Raw genomic sequence first — 22,692 nt, forward strand, 5'->3', positions numbered from 1 at the left:
ATGTGGCGGCCACTAGGAAGGCCAACTTCAGCGTCAGGTACCTCAGGGAACAGGATCTGACGGGCTCGAAGGGAAGAGAAGTGAGAGCCTGTAGGAACTTGCACAGATCCAAAAAGGGTATCTGCGAGCCACGGGCGGCCTGATGTTGGTCGCTCCCTTAACAACGGAGCGCACCATGGGATGCTGAGCCAAGGGCTCTGGATTGCCCTATGTAAGCACCGTGGACAGAGCAGGCACTTGTCTGCGGATCGTATTGGGCGACAAGCCTTTCCTGAGTCCCTCCATCAAACAGTCCAAAATCTTTGGGATGGCGATTCTCGCTGGGCTTAGCTGTTGCTTTCCACACCAGGTGCAGAAATTTTTCCACGTGGAATCATAAATCCTGTTAGTAGAGGGTCTCTGTGAAGCCTGCATCACAGTAATGACGTCTGATGAGTAGGACTCCTGCGACAGGAGTCGCTGTTCAAATGCCAGGCGGTTAACTGGAGCCACTGGAGCTCTGGGTGTTGTAGAATCCCCTGTGTGAGTGATATTTGGTCTGGAGGCGTAGAGCCAGATGTATAGCTCTGAGCTCCAACCAATTTATGTCGTGCTGCAGTTCTGACCGGGACCACCGGCCCTGAGCCAGCTGTGATTGTAGGTGCGCTCCCCAGCCGAACAGGCTGGTGTCAGAAGTCAGGACAAGCATGATGGGTTCCTTGAACAAGGTCCCCTTGGCTGTCGCTGGGGAAATCCACCACTGGAGGGATTGTAGGGTCCGTGACGAAACCCACACCCTCTGGTTGGAAGAACTGGTGCTCAGTCTCTGGTACGGAAGCAGGAACCATTGCAACTATCTGGAGTGGCCCAAGGCACTATTGCTATTGTTGTGATTCAGTGTCAGCCTGTGCTCCTAGCAGCTGAGTCTGAGGAATCTGAGGAGGAGGAGGAGGAGGCAGAGGGGTTTGGAAAGCCTTCGGTGTCGGAGGGAGGCTCAGATGCACTGCAGGACTCTCAGCCTGGCCCTTCCAGTCGTGTTCCTCATGAGGCTCAGCTGTGTGAGGAGGAGGGGTTGGACTCAGAGGAGTCACAGCTGAATCTGTTCAGAGACGCTAGAAGCAGAAGGCAATCCAGCAGAGCAAAGAAAATCAATGAGGCAACCCAGTGAAAGGAGGAGAAGGCATTGAGAAGCCACACCTTGGGACAGATAATAAAAGGGGAAGGTGTGGGCGGGGCTGGTTGCTGAAGGCAACCGTTCAGAGACACTCAAAGAGAATCCTGGTCTGTTCTTGCTAATCTGTTTGACTCTCTTGTTGGATGTTTTGAATCATGTATTTTTGGTTGAAGACAATATTCTGCTGCTTTTTTGTTTGAGAGACTTTATTATTTGGAACTGTAAATAAATTTGAGTTGGGTTTTTCCCAGACTATTAATTTGTCAAAAGGAAAAATGGGTTGTCCCTGTCACACAAACAGGGCCGGTCGTAGGCTGGAACAGAACAGCTATGCAGGAAATTATCTTGCCCAAATGTTGAGAAAGCAGCGCTAGGGCGACTACACGTTTCCTTCGGACCTGGAGAACCAGGGACCGGATGCTGTCCTGACATTCCCGAGAGAGGTAAACCTTGCATTTCCTTGTCTCTATTACCGCCCCCAAGTGAAGGAGGCGGGTGGAGGGAACTGTCTGGCTCTTCTTGAAATTTACAGAAAACCCATGGTCTTGAATGGTTTCGACAGCCAAAACTCAGGAATTCTGGGAGTTGAAGTCCATGAGTCATAAAAGAACCGAGGTTGCCTACCCCTGGCCTAAACTAGAATGAGCCAAGCTTTATACGACCAAAGAAGACCAAGTCAAGACTGGGAAGAGGCAAAGAGTTGATTGACTTGGTCTCCGGACAGGAAGACAAGATTAACCCATTCTATGGTGGATTCTCCATCGGTCGTGCTGGAGGCACCAGTCTCCAAGCAGCCCTGTGCGTGTGTCCTCCCGACACACACTTGGGCTCCCCTGCGCCAGAGTTTTCCACCTGCTACAAGCTCTTGGCTTGCTCCCAGAGCATTCCTCAGTGGGGACCGCTTGGGCCTAGTGGTTAAGACACCAGGCTAGACCAGTTCTCCGGACATGGCGAGTTCCAGACCTGCCTTAGCTATGAAGGCTGGCTAGGTGACTTGGAGTTCATTGCAGGGAGAGAGTGAGTTCTAGTTCCAGCTTACATATGACAGCCAGCTGAATGACTCTGGGCCAGTTACCAGGAGACGGTGAGTTCTAGTCCTGCCTTAGGCATGAAAGCCGGCTGGGTGACTTTGAGCCAATCACAAGGAGACGGTGAGTTCTAGTCCCGCCTTAGGCAGGAAAGCCGGCTGGGTGACTTTGGGCCAATCACCAGGAGACGGTGAGTTCTAGTCTCGCTTTAGGCAGGAAAGCCAGCTGGGTGACTTTGGGCCAATCACCAGGAGACGGTGGGTTCTAGTCCCGCCTTAGGCACAAAAACCAACTGGATGATTTGGGGAATCACCAGGAAAAGCCAACTGGGTGACTTCAGGCCAATCACCAGGAGTCGGTGAGTTCTAGTCCTGCCTTAGGCAGGAAAGCCGGCTGGGTGACTTTGGGCCCAGCCCACCTCAACGAGTTGTCGTTGTGGGGAAAACAGAAGGAAGGAAGTTATGTTGGCTATGTTTGCCACCTTGAATTATTTGGAAAAATAACTAAGGTGGGATACAACCAAACAGATAAATACTGTAAATACTGTAAATTGTGTTTTACCCCCAGGGGGATCCCCTACCACATCCGAGCTTGTGGATGTGCGGGAGGCCTGGAGTATGGGGCTGAAAGCCACGAAAGGGACTAGTGTCTTTTATTTCCAAGTGAGAAATCACAAAAGTCAATGGAATAAGGGCATCATTGGGTCCAAAATTTCAAGGTAGCTCCACCTGATCTTAATCTGTGCTGCGTGTCTTGAAAATTAAAACCACGACGGAACCTCAGTCACACCACAGCAGCTGCCATCTTGACTTTGTGGACCACCCTGCGTGGATTCCCCTGCCGTGGGAGCCTAAGCAGCCAGTTTGTGGCCCAAGACCCCTCCCCAAATGGGCACAGGCGGGAGAAGAGGGTACCTGGAAGAACTGCACCCATTCCCCGTGGTTGTAGGGGAAGTGGCCGTCAAAAGCCGAGGTCAGCTGGCCGTGGTCCACGTGGCGGCTCAAAGCTTTCAGGGAGCTCACTATCTCCACCTGCAGGAAAGACACGGGATGACGTTCAACCTCAGCTGGGAGAAACATTTGCAGCTCAGCCCACCTCACAGGGTCGTTGTTTGTGGGGGAAAAGAGGAGAAGGAAAGAGTATTAGGTATATTTGCCGCCTTGAGTGATGTGTGAATAAGATTAAAAGGATAAAAATCCAATAAATAAACAAAACATGGAAATAACTACTACAAAGATTAAGAATTTGGACCGTCGAAAAGGAACAGAGTTTGGACTGGCACCAGTCAGCAGAGAAGAACTGCAATCATTCGAGGCAGATCCGACTACAGTTTAATTCGAAGAAAGGCCAAATTAGGGTAAGCCGGTCGTTAAGTGAATCTGGCTTCCCTGTTAACTTTGTTTGTCAGAAGGCTGCAAAAGGGGATCACGTGACCCCGGGATGCTGTGACCGTCATAAATACGAGTCAGTTGCCAAGTGGCTGAATTTGTTCACGCGACCGCAGGGAGGCCGCAACGGTCGTGAAGTGTCACAAAAGGTCAGGTCACTTTTTTTAGTGCTATTGTAACTTTGGATGGTCACTAAATGGATGCTTGTAACTCAAGGACTACCTATAGTTTATTCAGCTTGCAGAATTGGGTCTGGGCTGGAACGGAGTTCAGACAACTCATCTTCCTAAGAAAGCAAAGCCAATTTATACCATCCTCCTGACTGCAGTTCGAGTCACACTGGCTTCTCAACTCAGCCTTCCATCCTTCCGAGGTCGGTAAAATGAAGACCCAGATTCTTGGGGGGTGGGGGTGGGGGCAAATAGGCTGACTCTGTAAACTGCTTAGAGAGGGCTGTAAAGCACCGTGAAGCGGCAGATAAGTCTAAGGGCTATTGCTATCTATGTCTCATCTCTCCATCTTTCTGTCTCTCACTGTTTCTGTCTGTCTATTTATCTCTTATCTATCATCTATCTATTTATCCATCCATCCATCCATCTCTCTCTCTCTATCCATCCATCCATTATCTATCTATCTATCTATCTATCTATCTATCTATCTATCTATCTATCTATCTATCTATCTATCTATCTATCTATCTATCTATGCATCCATCCATCCATCCATCCATCCATCCATCTACCTTATCTCTCTCTCTATCCATCCCCTCTCTCTATCTTATCTCTATATATATCTATCCACCCACCCACCCACCCACCCATATCTATCTATCTGTCTATCTATCTATCATCTATCTATCTATCTATCTATCCATCTATCCATCTACCTTATCTCTCTCTATCCATCCCCCCTCTCTCTATCTATCCATCCATCCACCTTATCTCTCTATTTATCCATCCATTCCTATCTCTCTCTCTCTCTCTCTCTCTCTCTCTCTCTCTCTCTCTCTATATATATATATATATATATATATATATATATATATATATATATATATATATATATATATATATATATATATATATATATATATATATATATATATATATATATATATATATATATATATATATATATGTTGTTGTTGTTAGTTGCGAAGTCGTGTCCGACCCATCGCGACCCTATGGACAATGTTCCTCCAGGCCTTCCTGTCCTCTACTATCTTCTGGAGTCCATTTAAGCTCACGCCTACTGCTTCAGTGACTCCATCCAGCCACCTCATTCTCTGTCGTCCCCTTCTTCTAGTGCCCTCAATCTTTCCCAGCATTAGGCTCTTCTCCAGTGAGTCCTTCCTTCTCATTAGGTGGCCAAAGTATTTGAGTTTCAACTTCAGGATCTGGCCTTCTAAAGAGCAGTCAGGGTTGATCTCCTCTAGGACTGACCGGTTTGATCGCCTTGCAGTCCAAGGAACTCGCAGGAGTCTTCTCCAGCACCATAGCTCAAAGGCCTCAATTCTTTGGCGCTCAGCCTTTCTTATGGTCCAGCTTTCACTGCCATACTTTGCAACTGGGAAGACCATAGCCTTGACTATACGCACTTTTGTTGACAGGGTGATGTCTCTGCTTTTTAGTGTGCTGTCTAGATTTGCCATGGCTTTCCTCCCAAGGAGCAAGCGTCTTTTAATTTCTTGGCTACAGTCCCCATCTGCAGTGATCTTGGAGCCCAGGAAAATAAAATCTGTCACTACCTCCATTTCTTCCCCATCTATTTGCCAGGAATTTAGAGGGCCAGATGCCATGATCTTGGTTTTCTTAATGTTTAATTTCAATCCAAGTTTTGCACTCTCCTTCTTCACCCGCAACAAGAGGCTCTTTATATATATATCCATCTACCTTATCTCTCTCTATCCATCCATCCATCCCCCCTCTCTCTCTCCATCCATCCATCCACCTTATCTCTCTCTATTTATTCATCCATCCATTCATCCATATCTATCTATCTATCTATCTATCTATCTATCTATCTATCTATCTATCTATCTATCTATCTATCTATCTATCCATCCATCCATCCATCCATCCATCCATCCATCCACCCACCTTATCTCTCTCTCTCTCTCTGCCATGGTGGCGCAGTGGTTAGAAAGGCATATTCCAGGCTGACTCTGCCCACAGCCAGGAGTTCGATTCTCACTGGTTTCAGGTTGACTCAGCCTTTCATCCTTGCGAGGTGGGTAAAATGAGGACCCAGACTGTTTGGCGGGGGGGGGGCGCAAGAGGCTAACTTTGTAAACCGCTTAGAGAGGGCTGGAAAGCACCGTGAAGGAGTATATAACACAGCTGTGACTATTGCTACTTTCGGAAGCCCTGCATTTCAGTCTAACTGATGCTGGGGGACCCCCTTGTACCCCACCTCTTCTGAACCAGGCGAGGCAGTGAGGGGTCTGACTGCCCTTCCCGTTTGCCATTCATCAGGCACCCCAGAAGGAGCCTTCCCTCACCCTGTCTTGGGAAAGGAAGCCTTTTAATCACCCAGGGCAGCAGCAGTTTATCAAAGCCATTAATATTTCACGTTGCGTTAATTAAAGCCAGCGGCATTAATGAGAGGACAGAAACCCCTTCAAGGCTGAATTATTATCTTAATCTCTGGCTGACGTAGCCAGCAGTCCATTAACGCCGCTTGGAACCAACAGGGTTGGCATCATTAATGGCTGGGGAGAGAATAGAGACTGGCAGGATCAGAACTCGGTTCCCACCCCACCCAGTCAGCCCCGAGGGAGAATTTTCAAGCCAGCTTGTCCCACTCAGGTTGTATAATTGGGGAGGGGGGAGGGTCAGGCTGAGGCAGGGAAGATTTGGGGCACGCTGCCTTTCGGAGGATTGTTAATAACAGAATAACAGCATTGGATGGGACTTTGGAGGTCTTCTAGTCCAACCCCCTGCTCAAGCAAGAGAACCTGTACCATTTCTGACAAATTGCTATCCAGTCCCTTCTTAAAAATCTCCATTGTTGGAGCACCCACAACTTCTAAAGGCAAGATGTTCCTTTCATTCATTCATCCACCAACCCATCCTTCCATCCCTCCATCCATCTCTCCCTCCTTCTCTCTACCCCTCCATCCCTCCATCCACCCACCCATCCATCCATCTCTCCATCCATCCATCCATCCATCCATCTCTCCATCCCTCCCTCCCTCCATCTCTCTATCCCTCCCTCCATCCACCCACCCACCCATCCTTCCATCCATCTCTCCATCCATGCACCCATCCACATATCCCTCCATCCATCTCTCCATCCCTCCACCCACCATCCATCCATCCGTCTGTCCGTCCGTGTGTGTGTGTGTGTGTGTGTGTGTGTGTGTGTGTGTGATTTTATCTCTCTCAGATTCACAGAATCCTAGGGCTGGATGGGACCTTGGAGATCTTCTACTCCAACCCTAGTCAGGCAGGAGACTCTATAACATTCTGGACAAATGGCTGTCTAATCTCTTCTTAAAAACCTCCATAACTCTAGGAGACAATAGAACAGGGGTCTTCAAACTTGGTCCTTTTAGGACTTGTGGACTTCAACTCCCACAATTCCTCAGCCAGGCACATGGCTGAGGAATTCTGGGAGTTGAAGTCCACAAGTCCTAAAAGGGCCAAGTTTGAAGACCCCTGCAACAGAATTAGCAAAGTTGGAAGGGACCTTAGAGGTCTTCTAGTCCAACCCCTGGGCATGAGACCCTATACCATTCCAGACAAAAGGCTGTCCAGTCTCTTCTTAAAATCCTCCGGCGATGGAGCAGCCACAACCTGCCTTGTTCTGGGGAATTCTGGGACTTGACCTCCAGATGACGTCAAGTAGCCGAGGTTGAGAAACGCTGAATTTGTGCTGCTAGCTAGCTGAGCCCGAAAAACAAGGCACCGAATTCTACCTTTTAATGCAAAAGAGTAATCCATTTAACTATATTTGATTGGGAAGGGCCATTATTCATTAGACGTTAATGAAAACGGAATCAAAAAAGAGAAGGCAATTTGACTCCGCAGCCTGTCGGTCAAAGGCCACCCGTGGTCCTGCCACAGGGGGAAAAAAATGGCTCAACCTTAATCTAATAATTTGATTACCTCCGACCTGGTTAGAAATGGGTCTGTCAAGAGTTTTTGAAAAATGGCCTAATTGTTGCTTGTTCAGGTATAACTTCACGCTTCCCTGCTTCTATCCATCATTCTGCACACAGTTTTCTGCGAAAGTCAGCTAGATTCCCCATAACGGCTGCAATCCTCGCGTAATGGAGCCTGTCAATTATGGTCGTAAATTTCCAACAGTTGTAAAACAGATCAGTCACGTGACCGACACGGTTTTCCACTGCGTTTTGCCATGGTTGTTAAACAGATCCGCCGGTCGTAAGCGCAAACACTGCCGTTGTCGAGAGGACAAAGCGAGCATTAAGCAAAACCGCTGGTCCCTCTGGGGGGACTGCTGTGATGTGCCCCCCCCCACCCCCCAGCCCTTCTTTTCTCCAGACGGGCCATTCCCAAATCCTGCAACCGTCCTTCGTATGGTTTTAGACTCCAGGCCTTTAATCGCCTGAGTTGCTCTTCTTCGCACTTTTTCCAAAATCTCCACCTCTTTTTTGTAACGCGGTGGCCAAAACTGGATGCTGTGCCTAGTTGAGGGGTTCTGGGAGTTGAAGTCCAGACACAGATATACAGAATATGGAATAATAAAGAGTTGGAAGGGAGCTTGGAGGTCTTCTAGTCCAACCCCCTGCTCAGGCAGGAGACCCTATACCATTTCAGACAAGTGACTGTCTAGTCTCTTCTTAAAAGCCTCCAGTGATGAAGCACCCACGACTTCTGGTGGCAAGCAGTTCCACCGGTTAATTGTTCTCACGGCCAGGAAGTTTCCACTTAGGTGGCTTCTCTCTTTGATCAGTTTCCATCCGTTGCTTCTTGCCTGCCTTCAGGTGGTTTGGGGAATAGGTTGACCCCCCCCTTCTTGGTGGCAGCCCCTCAAATACTGGAAGACTGCTATCATGTCTCCCCTATTTCTTCTTTTCTTCAGATTAGCCAAACCCAAGTCCCGCAGCTGTTCTTCGTATGCTGTACCCTCCAGGCCTTGGATTATCTTAGTGGCTCTTCTCTGAATTTTTTCCCCAAACTCTCAACATCTTTTTTGTGATATGGTGACCAAAACTGGCTGCAGTATTCCAGGTGTGGCCTCACTAGGGTTTTATCAAGCGGTACTAACACTTTGTGTGATCTTGATTCTACGCCTCTGTTTATACAACCCAGGATTGCGTTAGCTTTATTGGCTGCTGCTGCACATGCTTAACTCCATACTTGTTTGCTTAACCCTTTTTAGCCTCTTCTGAATGTGGGGCCTGCGCACACTGGAAAAATCTGGTTAACCCTCATAAACCAGCACACAGCCTACAGCCCCGCTGCTGTTTGGGGATGGAAGAGGACTGGGCAGCATGACAACACGAGATGCAAGTTCAGGCAGAGACGCAGATCGGCAGAAGTTACCTGTAAGCCGAGGAACTTCTCCAGGTGAGACGTGGTCTCCTTCTCTGCCACCAGCAGAAGAACTTGGATGGATCCGGGAAAGATTTTCTGCAAGGAAAAGGAGAAATCAGGGACTTCCCAGCTACTCTTCCGTGGCTTCCTCTGCTTGCTGGATCGGTGTGCGTGTGCGCATGTTTGTGTATTTGTGTGTGGCTGCAGCACTTTCCAACCTGAAGCTCTTCTCTCCTCTGCCCCCTTCTATTCTGTTCTGTTCTATTCTATTCTATAATCTGTTATTTCTATTTTCTATTCTATTCTATTCTATTCTATTCTATTCTATTCTATAATCTGTTATTTCTATTTTCTATTCTATTCTATTCTATTCTATTCTATTCTATTCTATTCTATTCTATAATCTGTTATTTCTATTTTCTATTCTATTCTATTCTATTCTATTCTATTCTATTCTATAATCTGTTATTTCTATTTTCTATTCTATTCTATTCTATTCTATTCTATTCTATACTATTCTATTCTATTCTATTCTATTCTATTCTATTCTATTCTATTCTATTCTATTCTATTCTATTCTATTCTATTCTATTCTATTCTATTCTATTCCATTCCATTCCATTCCATTCCATTCCATTCCATTCCATTCCATTCCATTCCATTCCATTCCATTCCAGCTTGGTAACTGGTTCATATTTCCCTGCAGTTGTAACCGAACAGTCCCTAAAGCAGGCATGTCAAACTCGTGACGTCACGTGACGTCGCGCAACCTATCGGAACTTTTTCCCATTGCCAAAAATGGGATGGGCGCAGTTTCTCTGTGATGCTCTGGCCCGCGGGCCGGCAGTTTGACACCCCTGCCCTAAAGGAATGGTTATACTGCAAGTTGAGGACTTCCTGTTATCAAGAAGGAATCTTGGAATCCCTCTCTCCAGGTGAGAAACCCCCTCCCCTCCCCACCTGCCCACCCATAATTACCTGGAGGGACCCCAGGGCCGTGGGGAGTGTGGGAGGGGGAGATTCTTTTCGGGCATCGAGGAGAATCACCACCCCCTGGCCGTTGGAGCGCTTCCTGCATGGGGGAATAAAACAGAGCGATGGAGACTCTTGAATTGAGCTGGACCTCACGAAGACAACTCCTGACCCTCCCCAGTGGTGGTCCAGAAGGGTGGGTGGGTCCTTACCTTGGGGGTCTTCTAGGATGGTTTCCCATCTTCCTAGATTTCCTAGTGGTCTCCCATCCTTTTATGAGCCAGCGGCAAGTTTTAGTTTAATATATATATTAAGATATATATTAAGATTGCGACAATGCTGCCCTCTGCTGGGTAGGAGGTGAACTAAGAGGCTGATGAGTTGGAAGGGAATTCCTCCTGGAGGAGGCAGCAAGTGTGTGTGTGTGTGGGGGGGAGTTTAGAACTTGGGGGGATGTTTGTGGGGTCAGGGGGAGGTTTGGGGCAACTCTTGCCACTCAGGAGGAGATTTGGCAGGCTCCATTTCAGGCACCTCGAGGCAAAAGCCCCTCTCAACTTGCTTACCTGGCCATGCAGCAAAGGCCGAGCAGAAGCTGCGCCAACTCTCTGACGGAGCCCCCGGAGTCCTGGCAGCTTCCTCCGTTTTGGGGGATTTCGATCACGGGCCTCCCCAGCTTGTCCACGCTGCCTGAAATTCCAGAAGAAGTCATGGCAAACCCCACGTTAGTCCAGGGCTCTCCAAACATGGCCACTTTAAGACCTGTGGAACAATTGCCAGAATTGGTGGGGGAATTCTGGGAGTTGAAGTCCACAAGTATTAAAGTGGCTACGTTTGGAGACAACCCCCCCCCCACATTAATTGGAAAAAACTTTGCACCCTAAAGATCCTTTTGAAGGTGGAATATAGAAGGGGTTGCTTGGTTTGGAAAAAGGCACCTCCTTAATTAGAACAATTAATCTGCGGGAAGAATAGAAATGGAAATGGAAATGGAAATGGAAATGGAATAGAATAGAATAGAATAGAATAGAATAGAATAGAATAGAATAGAATAGAATAGAATAGAATAGAATAGAACAGAGAATAGAATAGAATAGAATAGAATAGAATAGAATAGAATAGAATAGAATAGAATAGAATAGAATAGAATAGAATAGAATAGAATAGAATAGAATAGAATGGAATGGAATGGAATGGAATGGAATGGAATAATTGGGAATGAAATGCAATAGAATAGAATAGAATAGAATAGAATAGAATAGAATAGAATAGAATAGAATAGAATAGAATAGAATAGAATAGAATAAGGGACCTTGGAGGTCCTCTAGTCCAACCCCCTGCCTCCAGAAGTTGTGAATGCTCCAACGCTGGAAGTTTTTAAAGAGAGATTGGACAACCATTTCTCTGAAATGCATAAGATTTCCTGCCAGAGCAGGGGGTTGGACTAGAAGACCTCCAACGGTCCCTTCCAGCTCTGTTATTCTGTTCGTCTGTTAATTGTACACGTCCAGCTTGCAGAGGGAGAGCTGAGTTCGAGCATCTTCAGAGAGCACCAAAGACCCCACAGTCCTCCTTGTCCCCCTCCTTCTCTTCGTCCTCCTCCTCCTCTCTCCAAACCCCCCTCCCTTCTAGCACTGATGAGGTTCCCTAGATGGGTCATGAAACGTCTGCAAGAAAACATCCAAGCTCAGAGAGCACCAAGGACCCCACAGATCACCTCCTCCTCTTCTTCCTCCTCCTCCTCCTCCTCTCTACAAGCCTCACTCCCTTCTAGCACCTGATGGGGAATTCTGGGAGTTGAGGTCCACCCATCTTCAGCTTGTCCAAGTTGAGAAAGACTGATCCCGGAGGGATTTCAAGCTAAGGATCCAAATCTTTCACGGATCAACTCTCTGCCCAGCAACTACACAACAGGAGCAGCCGCGAGATTTCAGCGGGAAAAGGTCCCTCGGACGATCCTCACGTGCTACCTGGCAGACGGGCCATCCCTGAAGATAAAAGCTCAGAGTTGAACAGATCCCACGGGACCGACTCGGAGGGACTCGATCCTAGGACAAGAGACTCGTCGATCAGGGCATCGGTGCTGGAGGGGGTTGCGCCAAGAGGGTCCAGATTCAGGGGTCTTAAAGGTTCCCCAGACGCTGCTTCAGTCGGATTGGAACCTGGGAGGGAAGGGGAGGGAAACAGACCAAATTTATTTTATTTATTATTTCATTTCATTAAATTTCTTTTATTTTATGTTTTACTTTATTTTATATTTTATTTATTTTATTTTATTATTATTATTTTACTATTTTATTTTATATTGTATTTTATTTATTTTATTTTATATTGTATTTTACTTTATATTTTATTTATTTTATTTTATTATTTTACTATTTTATTTTATTCTATTCTATTTTTTTTTATTTTATTTCATTTATTTTATATTGTATTATATTTTATATTTTGTTGTTGTTGTTAGCTGCGAAGTCGTGTCCGACCCATCGCGACCCCATGGACAACGTTCCTCCAGGCCTTCCTGTCCTCTACCATCTTCTGGAGTCCATTTAAGCTCACGCCTACTGCTTCAGTGACTCCATCCAGCCACCTCATTCTCTGTTTGTCCCCTTCTTCTCTTGCCCTCAACCTTTCCCAGCATTCGGCTCTTCTCCAGTGAGTCCTTCCTTCTCATTAGGTGGCCAAAGTATTTGAGTTTTAGCTTCAGGATCTAAAGAGCAGTCAGGGTTGATCTCCTCTAGGACTGACCGGTTTGATCGCCTTGCAGTCCAAGGGACTCGCAGGAGTCTTCTCCAGCACCATAGTTCAAAGGCTTCAATTCTTTGGCGCTCAGCCTTTTTTATGGTCCAACTTTCACTGCCATACATTGCAACTGGGAAGACCATAGCCTTGACTATACGCACTTTTGTTGACAGGGTGATGTCTCTGCTTTTTAGTGTGCTGTCTAGATTTGCCATGGCTTTCCTCCCAAGGAGCAAGCGTCTTTTTAATTTCTTGGCTACAGTCCCCATCTGCGGTGATCTTGGAGCCCAGGAAAATAAAATCTGTCACTACTTCCATTTCTTCCCCATCTATTTGCCAGGAATTGAGAGGGCCAGATGCCATGATCTTGGTTTTCTTAATGTTAAGTTTCAACCCAACTTTTGCACTCTCCTTCTTCACTCGCAACAAGAGACTCTTCAGTTCCTCTTCACTTTCTGCCATTAGAGTGGTATCATCATCATCAACAATATTTTGTTATTGTTTGTTTATTTTATATTATTGTTTATTTTATTATTTTACTTTATTTTATTAATTTATTTTTTTATTTTTATTATTTTTTAAAAAATTTAATTTAATTTAATTTAATTTATATGCCACCCATCTGACTGACAAGCAACACTGGGAGGCTGACAAACCTCATAAAAACCAAGGAATGCAACATATATACCTGGCATATTTAAATACAGGTAGTCCTCGACGTACGACCAAATTTACAACGGCACGCAAAAAAGGCCCTCAGGCCCTCATATTTATGACGGTTGCCATGTTCCGGGGGGGTCATGTGACCCCATTTTGCGACTTCCTGACAAACAAAGTTGAGGGGGAAAACCAGATTCACTTAACAACCATGTGACTCACTGAAGAGCCGTGGCAAGGAGGGTAGCAAAATGGGGCGAAACCCCCTTAACCAATGTCCCGCTTAGCCACGGAGATTTTGAGCTCAGTCTGTGATCGTAAGTCAAGGACAGACTCGGCTGGTTCACGGTTGAAGATATCCTGAGAAAGGGTTAATCGTGGCCCGGCAGGTTGTGTGAACGCAACCTGGGCAACTTTAAGATGGTCGGACTTTAAATCCCAGAGTGGCTGAAAGTCAACCCATCATGTGAAAGTGGTCCAGGCTGAAAAACACCGTCCTTGCTTGGATCCTCTTTTCCTGGGGAAGGATGTAGCTGTGCCCTGCCCCCTTTTATCAACCACATGTAGTCCTCCATTTATGATTACAACGGCAACAGACCGCAACCGTCATCAATACGAAGCAGTTGCCAAGCGTCTGAATTTTGGGGATGTTGCAAAAGTCGTAAGTGTGAAAAATGGTAATAAGTCACTTATGACCTTGGGGTTGGACTTGTTCTGTTCCAGCCTACGACCGGCCCTGTTTGAATGTCAGGGACAACCCCTTTCAACAGGCTGGAAAAACCCAACCAAATTTATTTACAAAGAAATCAAAAGTTCAAACAAGAGTTAAACCAAAAGTTCAAACAAGAATTAAACAGGAATAACAGACCAAGACTCTAGCAGAAGATCTTCAAACTGTTGCCTTCAGCAACCATCACCTCCCACACCTTCCCCTTTTATCAGCAGTCCCAAGGCGTGGCTTCTCATTGCCTTCTCCTCCTCTCACCGAGTTGCCTCATTGCCTTTCTTTGTTCTGATCTGCTGGATTGCCTCCTGCTCCTAGCGTCCCTGAATAGATCCAGCTGTGAATCATCTACGTCCAATACCTCATGCTCACACGGCTGAGTCTGATGAGGAACATGACGGGAGGGGCCAGGCTGAGAGTCCTGCAGTGCGTCAGAGCCTCCCTCTGACACCAAAGGCTCTCCAAACCCCTCCTCCTCCTCCTCTGCAGAATCATCAGACTCAGCTGCCGGTATCACAGGCTGACGCTGAATCACAACAGGACTAGATGGCCTACAAGGTCCCTTCCAACTCTGTTTATTCTATTCTATTCATTATTCCATTCCATATTTTCTTTTTTTCCTTTCCTTTCCTTTCCTATTCTATTCATTATTCCATTCCATATTTTTTTCTTTTCTTTTTTCTTTTCTTTTCTTTTCTATTCTATTCATTATCCCATTTCATATTTTCTTTTCTTTCTTTCCTTCTTTCTTTTCTATTCTATTATTCTTTGATTTGATTTACTTAATAACTGTACGAAGAAAGGTCACAAAGCAGGGCGAAACTCACTGAACAACTGTCTTGCTTCGCAGCGGGAATTCGGGCCCTATTGTGGCCATTAAGCCAAGTACTACTTGTAAAAACCAAAAATTAATTCCTATATTCACACACACACACACACACACACACACACACACACGGTTCCTCTTACCCTTCCCAGCTGCTGGCTTCGCTCTGGCCACTTTGGGAGAGGAGACCGTCAAAGATTTCTTCCTGGGCCCTTCTGGTCCCTTGCCAGCTTTTTCGGGACCCCCAGACCCCTCCCCAGAAGAGGCCAAGGGACGGTGGCCCTTCCGGAAGGAGAATTTACTGCTGCCCGCAGGACCTTCGGCTGGAGACTTTGCGAGTTTTGTGGCCCCCGACTTGGGACCTTCCTCAGTTTTCCTGCCCTTGTTGGAGTGCTCAAAGAGGTTCGGAGAGGCCATCTGGCCTGACCCTTCACCCAGTTGGGCCTCGGTGTCCTCTGGAGCGGGCGCTGCTTGGGCCAAGTCCATCTCCTCCAGGATGGCCGCCATCAGCCCCGAGTTGATGCTGATGGGATTCTGGAGAGCCGCCACGTAGGAATCTCGGTAGCGGCACCGTGGCTCGTGGATCTTGGGGTCTGGGCTGAGTTTCCTTCTCAGACAGGGGGTGCAGGGACCCACCTGCGAATCTTCCTCCTTCCCACAATTCCAGGGGGCCACCTGAAGTCCAGTCTCCATGTTGGCCTGAAGACCTTCCTTCTTCTCAGCCGCGGGAAGCGCTTCTGGTTGGAGGGGATGAGGGATCACGGCTGGAGGAGGCCTCTCAACCTTGAGAGACGCTTCCGAGAAGTCCACCAGGTTGACATACTCGCCCTCCAGGTTCTCGCTAATGATGTCGCACAGGCTGGGCACCACAAAGAGGGTGGACTTCTTCCAGGAACCTTGGTCCACCTTGATGAGGCCCGGATACTTCCCTGGCGATGGCTTGGAGACCTGGTCTCCACCGCTGTGGCTGCTCGGATGCTCAGCGTTCAAGACGCCGAGGGTCTCAGGGTGGGCGGGGTCCTTCTCCATGAGATGTTCCGCTTTGGGCAGCTGGACAAACTCCGGGGTAGCTATTTTATTCCAGGGGACGGGGATGATCCCGTTGCCGGTGGCCACCAGGCAAGTGTGCAGGGTTGGCCCTTCCAGCTCTCGGTTGACGTTCTCCAACCACGCTTCGGTGAAGAGCCACGAGCAAGCGGCATCAGGGATGGGGATCTTCTCGGCAGTGGTCAAGTCCCTGGAGAGACACTTCACCACCAGGCAGGCTGACTGCTCCCCACAAGGCTCAGCTTGGAGGTAAAAGTCTCCCGAGCGGAGCAGGAGCGGGTTGAGGGGGCTGAGGTGGATGGTGACCTTCTCGTGGAGACACAAGGGCCAGCCTTCGTGCAGGAAGACCCGGCCGGAGTAGGGAGCCTGAGGGTTAGAGAAGGACAGAGAGATGGGATGGACAGAGACCACTGAATTTCGTGTCACCCTAACTGGTTTTATAGTTATAATTGACTGATGATGCCCTGATGGAGTTACCCAGTGTGGTACAGAAATGTCTGCAAGAAAACATCCAAGCTCAGACAGCTCCAAAGACCGCACAGTCCTCCTCCTTCCCCTCCTCCCCCTGCTCCTTCTCCCACGCCTACTCCTCCTCCTCCTCTCCACATACCCCCCTCTCCTCTAGCACCGATGATACCACCCACTTGAGTCAGGAAACATCTGCCAGAAAACCACCCAGCTCAGAGAGCACCCAGGACCCCACAGTCCTCCTCCTCCTCATGTCTCCACAATCCCCCCTCCCTTCTAGCACTGATGATGTTCCCTAGTTGGGTCATGGGATGTCTGCAAGAAAAGAACCCAGCTCAGAGAGCATCAGGGACCCCACAGTCGTCGTCATTGTCCTCCTCCTCCTCTCCACTAAACCCCACTCCCTTCTAGCACTGATGGGGAACCCTGGGAGTTGAAGTCCACCTGTCTTCAAAGTGGAGAGACCACTCTCTCAGAAAGAGGAAGGGCCTGCCATGAAGTCAGCAAGAGCTGTGAAACTTTATTTGTCATGGGTATCTTACAGGTGGAAGCCAATCCTGACCCATGCTCCAAAGTGCAAGGCCACCCTTTGCACGAGGCTACCCTGACGATCGTGTCTTTGCTCGGGCTTCCTCTGGACACCCGTCGATGCTGCGCTGAAGTCTAACATCCCAGGGCTGCCAATGGCACGTACACACACAGAGAGAGAGAGAGACAGACAGACAGACAGACAAAGACAAAGAGAGAGGGAGAGAGGGAGAGAGAGAGAGAGAGAGAGAGAGAGAGAGAGAGAGAGAGAGAAAGAGAGAGAAACACACACATCCCTTCACACCCCCCAGAGCTGGAGATTTTCCATCCGTACTTACACAGGCGGCCTGGCGGATGTGCTCCAAAAGACGCTTCAGAGGGATGAGGAAGTCCAGGAGGCAGCAGAGCCCGTCCCCGTGGTACTTGGACTCCAGGACCCGGAAGAGCTGGCTCAGCACCGTGGGAGCCGTCACCTCGAAGGGAGGGAAGAGCCCCGCCAAGGTGGTCTGCACAGCGGCATCCAGAGACTGGGGGTCCTGCCGTGGGGAAAGGAAGGAGGGAGGAGTAGGAGAAGAAGGAGGGGAGGGAGGGAGGGAGGGAGGGAGGAAAAGAGAGAGGAAGGAAGGAAGGAAGGAAAAGGGAGAGAGAGAGGAAGGAAGGAAGGAAGGAAGGAAGGAAGGAAGGAAGGAAGGAAGGAAGGAAGGAAGGAAGGAAGAAGGAAGGAAGGAAGGAAGGAAAAGGGAGAGAGAGAGGAAGGAAGGAAGGAAAAGGGAAAGAGGGAGGGAGACAGGGAGGGAGGGAAGAAAAAAGGAAGGAAAAGGGAGGGAGGGAGGGAGGGAGGGAGGAAAAGGCAGAGGGAGGGAGGGAGGAAAGAAGGAAGGAAGGAAGGAAGGAAGGAAGGAAGGAAGGAAGGAAGGAAGGAAGGAAAAGGGAGGGAGGGAGGAAGGAAGGAATAAAAGGGAAAGAGGGAGGGAGGGAGGGAGGGAGGGAGGGAGGGAGGGAGGAAGGAAACAAAATTTATCTCTCAGCCTTCTCACTGTCAGGCAACTCTGAGTGACTTACAAGGACTTACACAATCAAAAAAAAAAATATCAAAGCACCGACCGAAGAGAAGATTGTTGTCCAAGGTCGAACTGTGGGGTCCTGGCTTGTTTTCTTGCAAGACGTTTCTTGACCCAACTAGGGAACGCCACCAGTCCTTCAAGGGAGCCCCCTCCCTCCTAGCCCTGATGATGTTCCCTAGCTGGGTCATGAAAGGTCTGTGGGAAAGCAGCCACATTCACCAGGAGCACCAAGGATGCCACAAGAATCAAAAGCGTGGAAACCCACAAAGCATTAAAATCAGAACACCGCAGTGGGGAGGAACTGCAAGAACATCGGTGAGGCTGAAAAACGAAATCTCTCAATGGATCAAATCCGAACCCAGAGCAGCCCACAGGATGGGCCAGATCCACAAGGATCCGGGTCACACCAACTTTTGACCCAGCCTAGAACTCGACCCATCCCTTGGGTTGGCTCACTAAAATTAAATTGGCATTAATTTACTGCTCAGTGTTCACTCGTTGGTTTATGTCATTACAGAGAGTCCTCAACTTATGACTACAATTGAGCCCAAAATGTATGTTGCTAAGAGAGACGTTTGTTAAGGGACCTGTGGCCCGTTTTAGGACCTTTCTTGCCTCAGTCGTTAAGGGAATCATTGCAGTTAAGTGAGTAACACAGTCGTTAAGTGAATCCCGTTGGTTTTGCTTGTCATATGGTCACAAAAGGGGATCACGTGACCCCCCCCGGGACGCTGCGACCATCATAAATACGAGTCAGTTGCCAACCATCCAAACTTTGACCATGTGACCGTGGGGATGCAGCAACGGTCGTAAGTGTGAAAAAAAGATCATAACTCCCCTTTTTTTCAGAGATGTTCTAGCTTGGAAAGGTCACGAAATGAACTACCATGTTTGTAACACGGTATGTTTGCCCAGAGTTGCACATGTGCATTTAATAAATGAATTAAATGAAATGAAACAAAAGATCAGATAGTCAAATCGCCGGGAATTCTGCTGCATTGGCGGCTTTGGCCACATTTTTGCCTCAACCTAGGGTTGTGTGAAAGGAACAGTTGCGGGTGGGTGTGCCAGCCAAGCTTTTAACATAATTTTGTTTGTGGAGTTGAATTTTATACCTCCACACCCTGAACAACTTCAATTGCCGATAAGAACCGGGAAGTATAAAGCCAATGAGTAACAGCCCTGGGCACCAATTAAATCAAACTGCCTCACATTAAGATCTCCACCCTGATAGCCTCGTAAAAGGTCCTCAGGGTTGGGGGGGGGCAAGGAGGCCCCCAGGAAGTGGGGTGCTACCTGGTGCCCCCCCCAAAAGAGGCATTGTATGCAGCCCCCACCCCCAATGCGCCCTAGTGTTTTCTGAGGCAATGTTTGCCAAATCTAGCAACTTGAAGACGAGTGGACTTCGACTCCCAGAATTCCCCAGCCAGGCCAGCGTTTCTCAGCCTTTGGGACTTGAAGACGGGTGGACTTCGACTCCCAGAATTCCCCAGCCAGGCCAGCGTTTCTCAGCCTTTGGGACTTGAAGACAGGTGGACTTCGACTCCCAGAATTCCCCAGCCAGGCCAGCGTTTCTCAGCCTTTGGGACTTGAAGACGGGTGGACTTCGACTCCCAGAATTCCCCAGCCAGGCCAGCGTTTCTCAGCCTTTGGGACTTGAAGACGGGTGGACTTCGACTCCCAGAATTCCCCAGCCAGGCCAGCGTTTCTCAGCCTTTGGGACTTGAAGACGGGTGGACTTCGACTCCCAGAATTCCCCAGCCAGCCACGTTGAAGTCTACAAGTCTTAAAGGGGCCAAGCTGGAGGACCCTTGATTTAACCGATAACATTAAAAACGGAGCAACCGAAGGTTAGTTTAAGTAATTTAAGATTTAAAAATGTAAATCAACGTTACAGGTAGACCTCGATTTACAACGGTCCATTTAGTCACCATTCCAAGTGAGAACAGCACCGGGGGAAAAAAAAGTGGGAAGGGCTGTTTTTTTCACCCTTACGACCGTTGCGGCATCCCCCCGTGGTCACATGACCTAAATTCAGTTGCTTGGCAACTGACTCGTATTTATGACCGTTGCAGCGTCCTGGGGTCACCTAATAACAACAACAACAACTATTATTATTATTATTATTATTATTATTATTATTATTATTATCATTATTATTTTATTATTATTTTATTATCATCACTATTATTATCATTATTATTTATTTATTTATTTTATTAAATTTATATACCGCCCTATTCCCGGAGGACTCAGGGCGGTGTACAGGGAAGATTATTATCAGCTGACTGAGGTTCGTGTTTATTGAATAAAAGTTGATAATAATAATAATAATAATAATAATAATAATAATAATAATAATAATAATAGTAATAATAATGTTGGAAGCGACCTCGGAGGTCATCTAGTCCAACCCCCTATAATATTCCGGACAAGTGATTGTCCAGTCTCTTCTTAAAAGCCTCCAGTGATGAAGCACCCACAACTAAATAATAATAATAGAGTTGGAAGGGACCTCGGAGGTCATCTATTCCAGCCGCCTGCTCAGGCAGGAAACCCTACACCCTTTCGGACAACTGGCTGTCCAGTCTCTTCTTAAAAACCTCCAGGGAGGGAGCACCCACAACCTCTGGTGGCAGGTTGTTCCACCGGTGAATTGTTCTCACGGTCAGGAAGTTTCTCCCGAGTTCCAGGCTGCTTCCCTTTTGTGACCTTCTGACAAGCAAAGTCAACGGCGGAAGCCAGATTCACTTTACAACCGGGTTACTAACATAACAAACGCAGTGATTCATTTAACAACTGTGGCCAGAAAAGTCCTAAAATGGGGCAAATGCTTCACTTAGCAACAGACACGTTGGGCTCAGTGGAGGTCCTAAGTCGAGGACTCCCTGATTTTCCCCTTATAGCCAAACACATGCTGCCCTCCCTTTCATTTCCTGCTGGCTGGGGAATTCTGGGAGTTGAAGTCCACGCACCACCAAGTCGCTGGGATCGAGGAACTCTGTTCCAGGGGTCTTCCAACTTGGCCCTTGGATGACTGGTGGACTTCAACTCCCAGAATTCCTCAGCCAGGCACGTCTGAGGAATTCTGGGAGTTGAAGTCCACCAGTCATCCAAGGGCCAAGTTGGAAAACCCCTGCTCTGTTCTAATGCATTTCCCCCCCTCCTTTTCCACTTTTTTAAAATTTTCCCCCTGTGAGGATATGGTGTTTGTCTTCGTCTCGGGTGCCCCCACTCCAGAAAAATTTTGCAAAACCGGGAACTGAGCCTTGGTGGAGCAGTGGGCTAATGCCTCCTTAAGTAACACCAGCTGCCTGCCATTAGTGCAGGTTCGAGTCCCACCAGGCTCAAGGTTGACTCAGCCTTCCATCCTTCCGAGGTAGGTAAAATGAGGACCCAGATTGTTGGGGGCAATAAGCTGACTTTGTAATAATGCCGCTTGGGGTGTGTGTGTGAAAGCCCTAATAAGCAGGCATATACATAGAATGAAGGCTACTGCTAAGCTTGTAAGCCGCCCTGAGTCTTCGGAGAAGGGCGGGATATAAATGGAATTAAAATTAAAAAAATAAAAAAATAAAAAACTGACCATGTTGTTCCTGCAGGACCAACCACACGGGAGAATGGGGCAAAGTCCGTGGCCACAAAGATGGGTGAATCCAATCTCAGTCAGTCCAGAGGCGAAAACATGGGAACTGAGTCCTGATGTGCATGTTTTCTCCCAAGGAAAAGGGACTAGGAGCAATGTGGCCGAGTCCAAATAGTCAATCCACAGGGTCAACATAGCAGCCTATTGATCGGGCAATCAAAGGCTCATCCCACCATATAACCACTACTAATGTATAAACGAGACAACAAACCCCCTTCCCTTCTAGCACTGATGTTGTTACCTAGCTGGGTCATGAAACCTCTGCAAGAAAACCACCCAGCTCAGGCAGCACCAAGGACCCCACAGTCCTCCTCCTCCTCCTCCCTTCTAGCACTGATGATGTTCCCTACTTGGGTCATGAAACGTCTCCAAGAAAACTACCCAGCTCAGAGAGCACCAAGGACCCCACAGATCACCTCCTCCTCCTCCCTCCTCCCTGCAAACCCCCCTCCCTTCTAGCATTGATAATGTTATCTAGTTGGGTCATGAAAGGACTGGAAGGAAACACCCAAGCTGAGAGAGAACCAAGGATCCCACAGGCTTCCTCCTCCTCCTCCTCCTCCTCCTCTCCCAAACCCTCCTCCCTTCTATGACTGATGATGTTCCCTAGTTGGGTGATGAAACATCTCCAAGAAAACCACCAAACTCAGAGAGCACCAAGGACCCCACAGTCCTCCTCCTCCTCTCAAACTCACCTCCCTTCCAGCACTGATGATGTTGCCTAGTTGGGTCATGAAACGTCTGCAAGAAAACCAGCCAGCTCAGAGAGAGCCACACGGTCCTCCTCCTCCTCCTCCTCCTCCTCTTCCTCCTCCCCACAAATCCCACTCTGTTCTAGCCCTGATGATATAACCTCCTTTGGCTGATGAAAATCTGCCAGAAATCAACCAAGCCGACAGAGCACCAAGGACTCCTCATTCCAATCCTGAGCTACAAATATTGTCATTC

The 22,692-nt window shown here is 47.9% G+C and overlaps 1 protein-coding gene across 1 annotated transcript in view; it reads right to left on the reverse strand.

Moving 5' to 3' along the window:
* Positions 1–22,692, reverse strand: part of KIAA1755 — a 44,771-nt gene that overhangs the window by 12,639 nt on the left and 9,440 nt on the right. The window contains exons 2-9 of the mRNA XM_081323622.1: positions 17,373–17,570; positions 15,135–16,404; positions 12,013–12,204; positions 10,609–10,732; positions 10,052–10,145; positions 9,083–9,169; positions 3,096–3,212; positions 347–459 (exon numbers count right to left, since the gene is read on the reverse strand). Of these exons, the coding sequence (XP_081179748.1) occupies positions 347–459; positions 3,096–3,212; positions 9,083–9,169; positions 10,052–10,145; positions 10,609–10,732; positions 12,013–12,204; positions 15,135–16,404; positions 17,373–17,570 (2,195 nt within the window). The remainder of the gene's footprint in view (positions 1–346; positions 460–3,095; positions 3,213–9,082; positions 9,170–10,051; positions 10,146–10,608; positions 10,733–12,012; positions 12,205–15,134; positions 16,405–17,372; positions 17,571–22,692) is intronic.

Source organism: Vipera berus (assembly GCF_964194415.1).
Source record: "Vipera berus genome assembly, chromosome: 3".
Taxonomy (NCBI): domain Eukaryota; kingdom Metazoa; phylum Chordata; class Lepidosauria; order Squamata; family Viperidae; genus Vipera; species Vipera berus.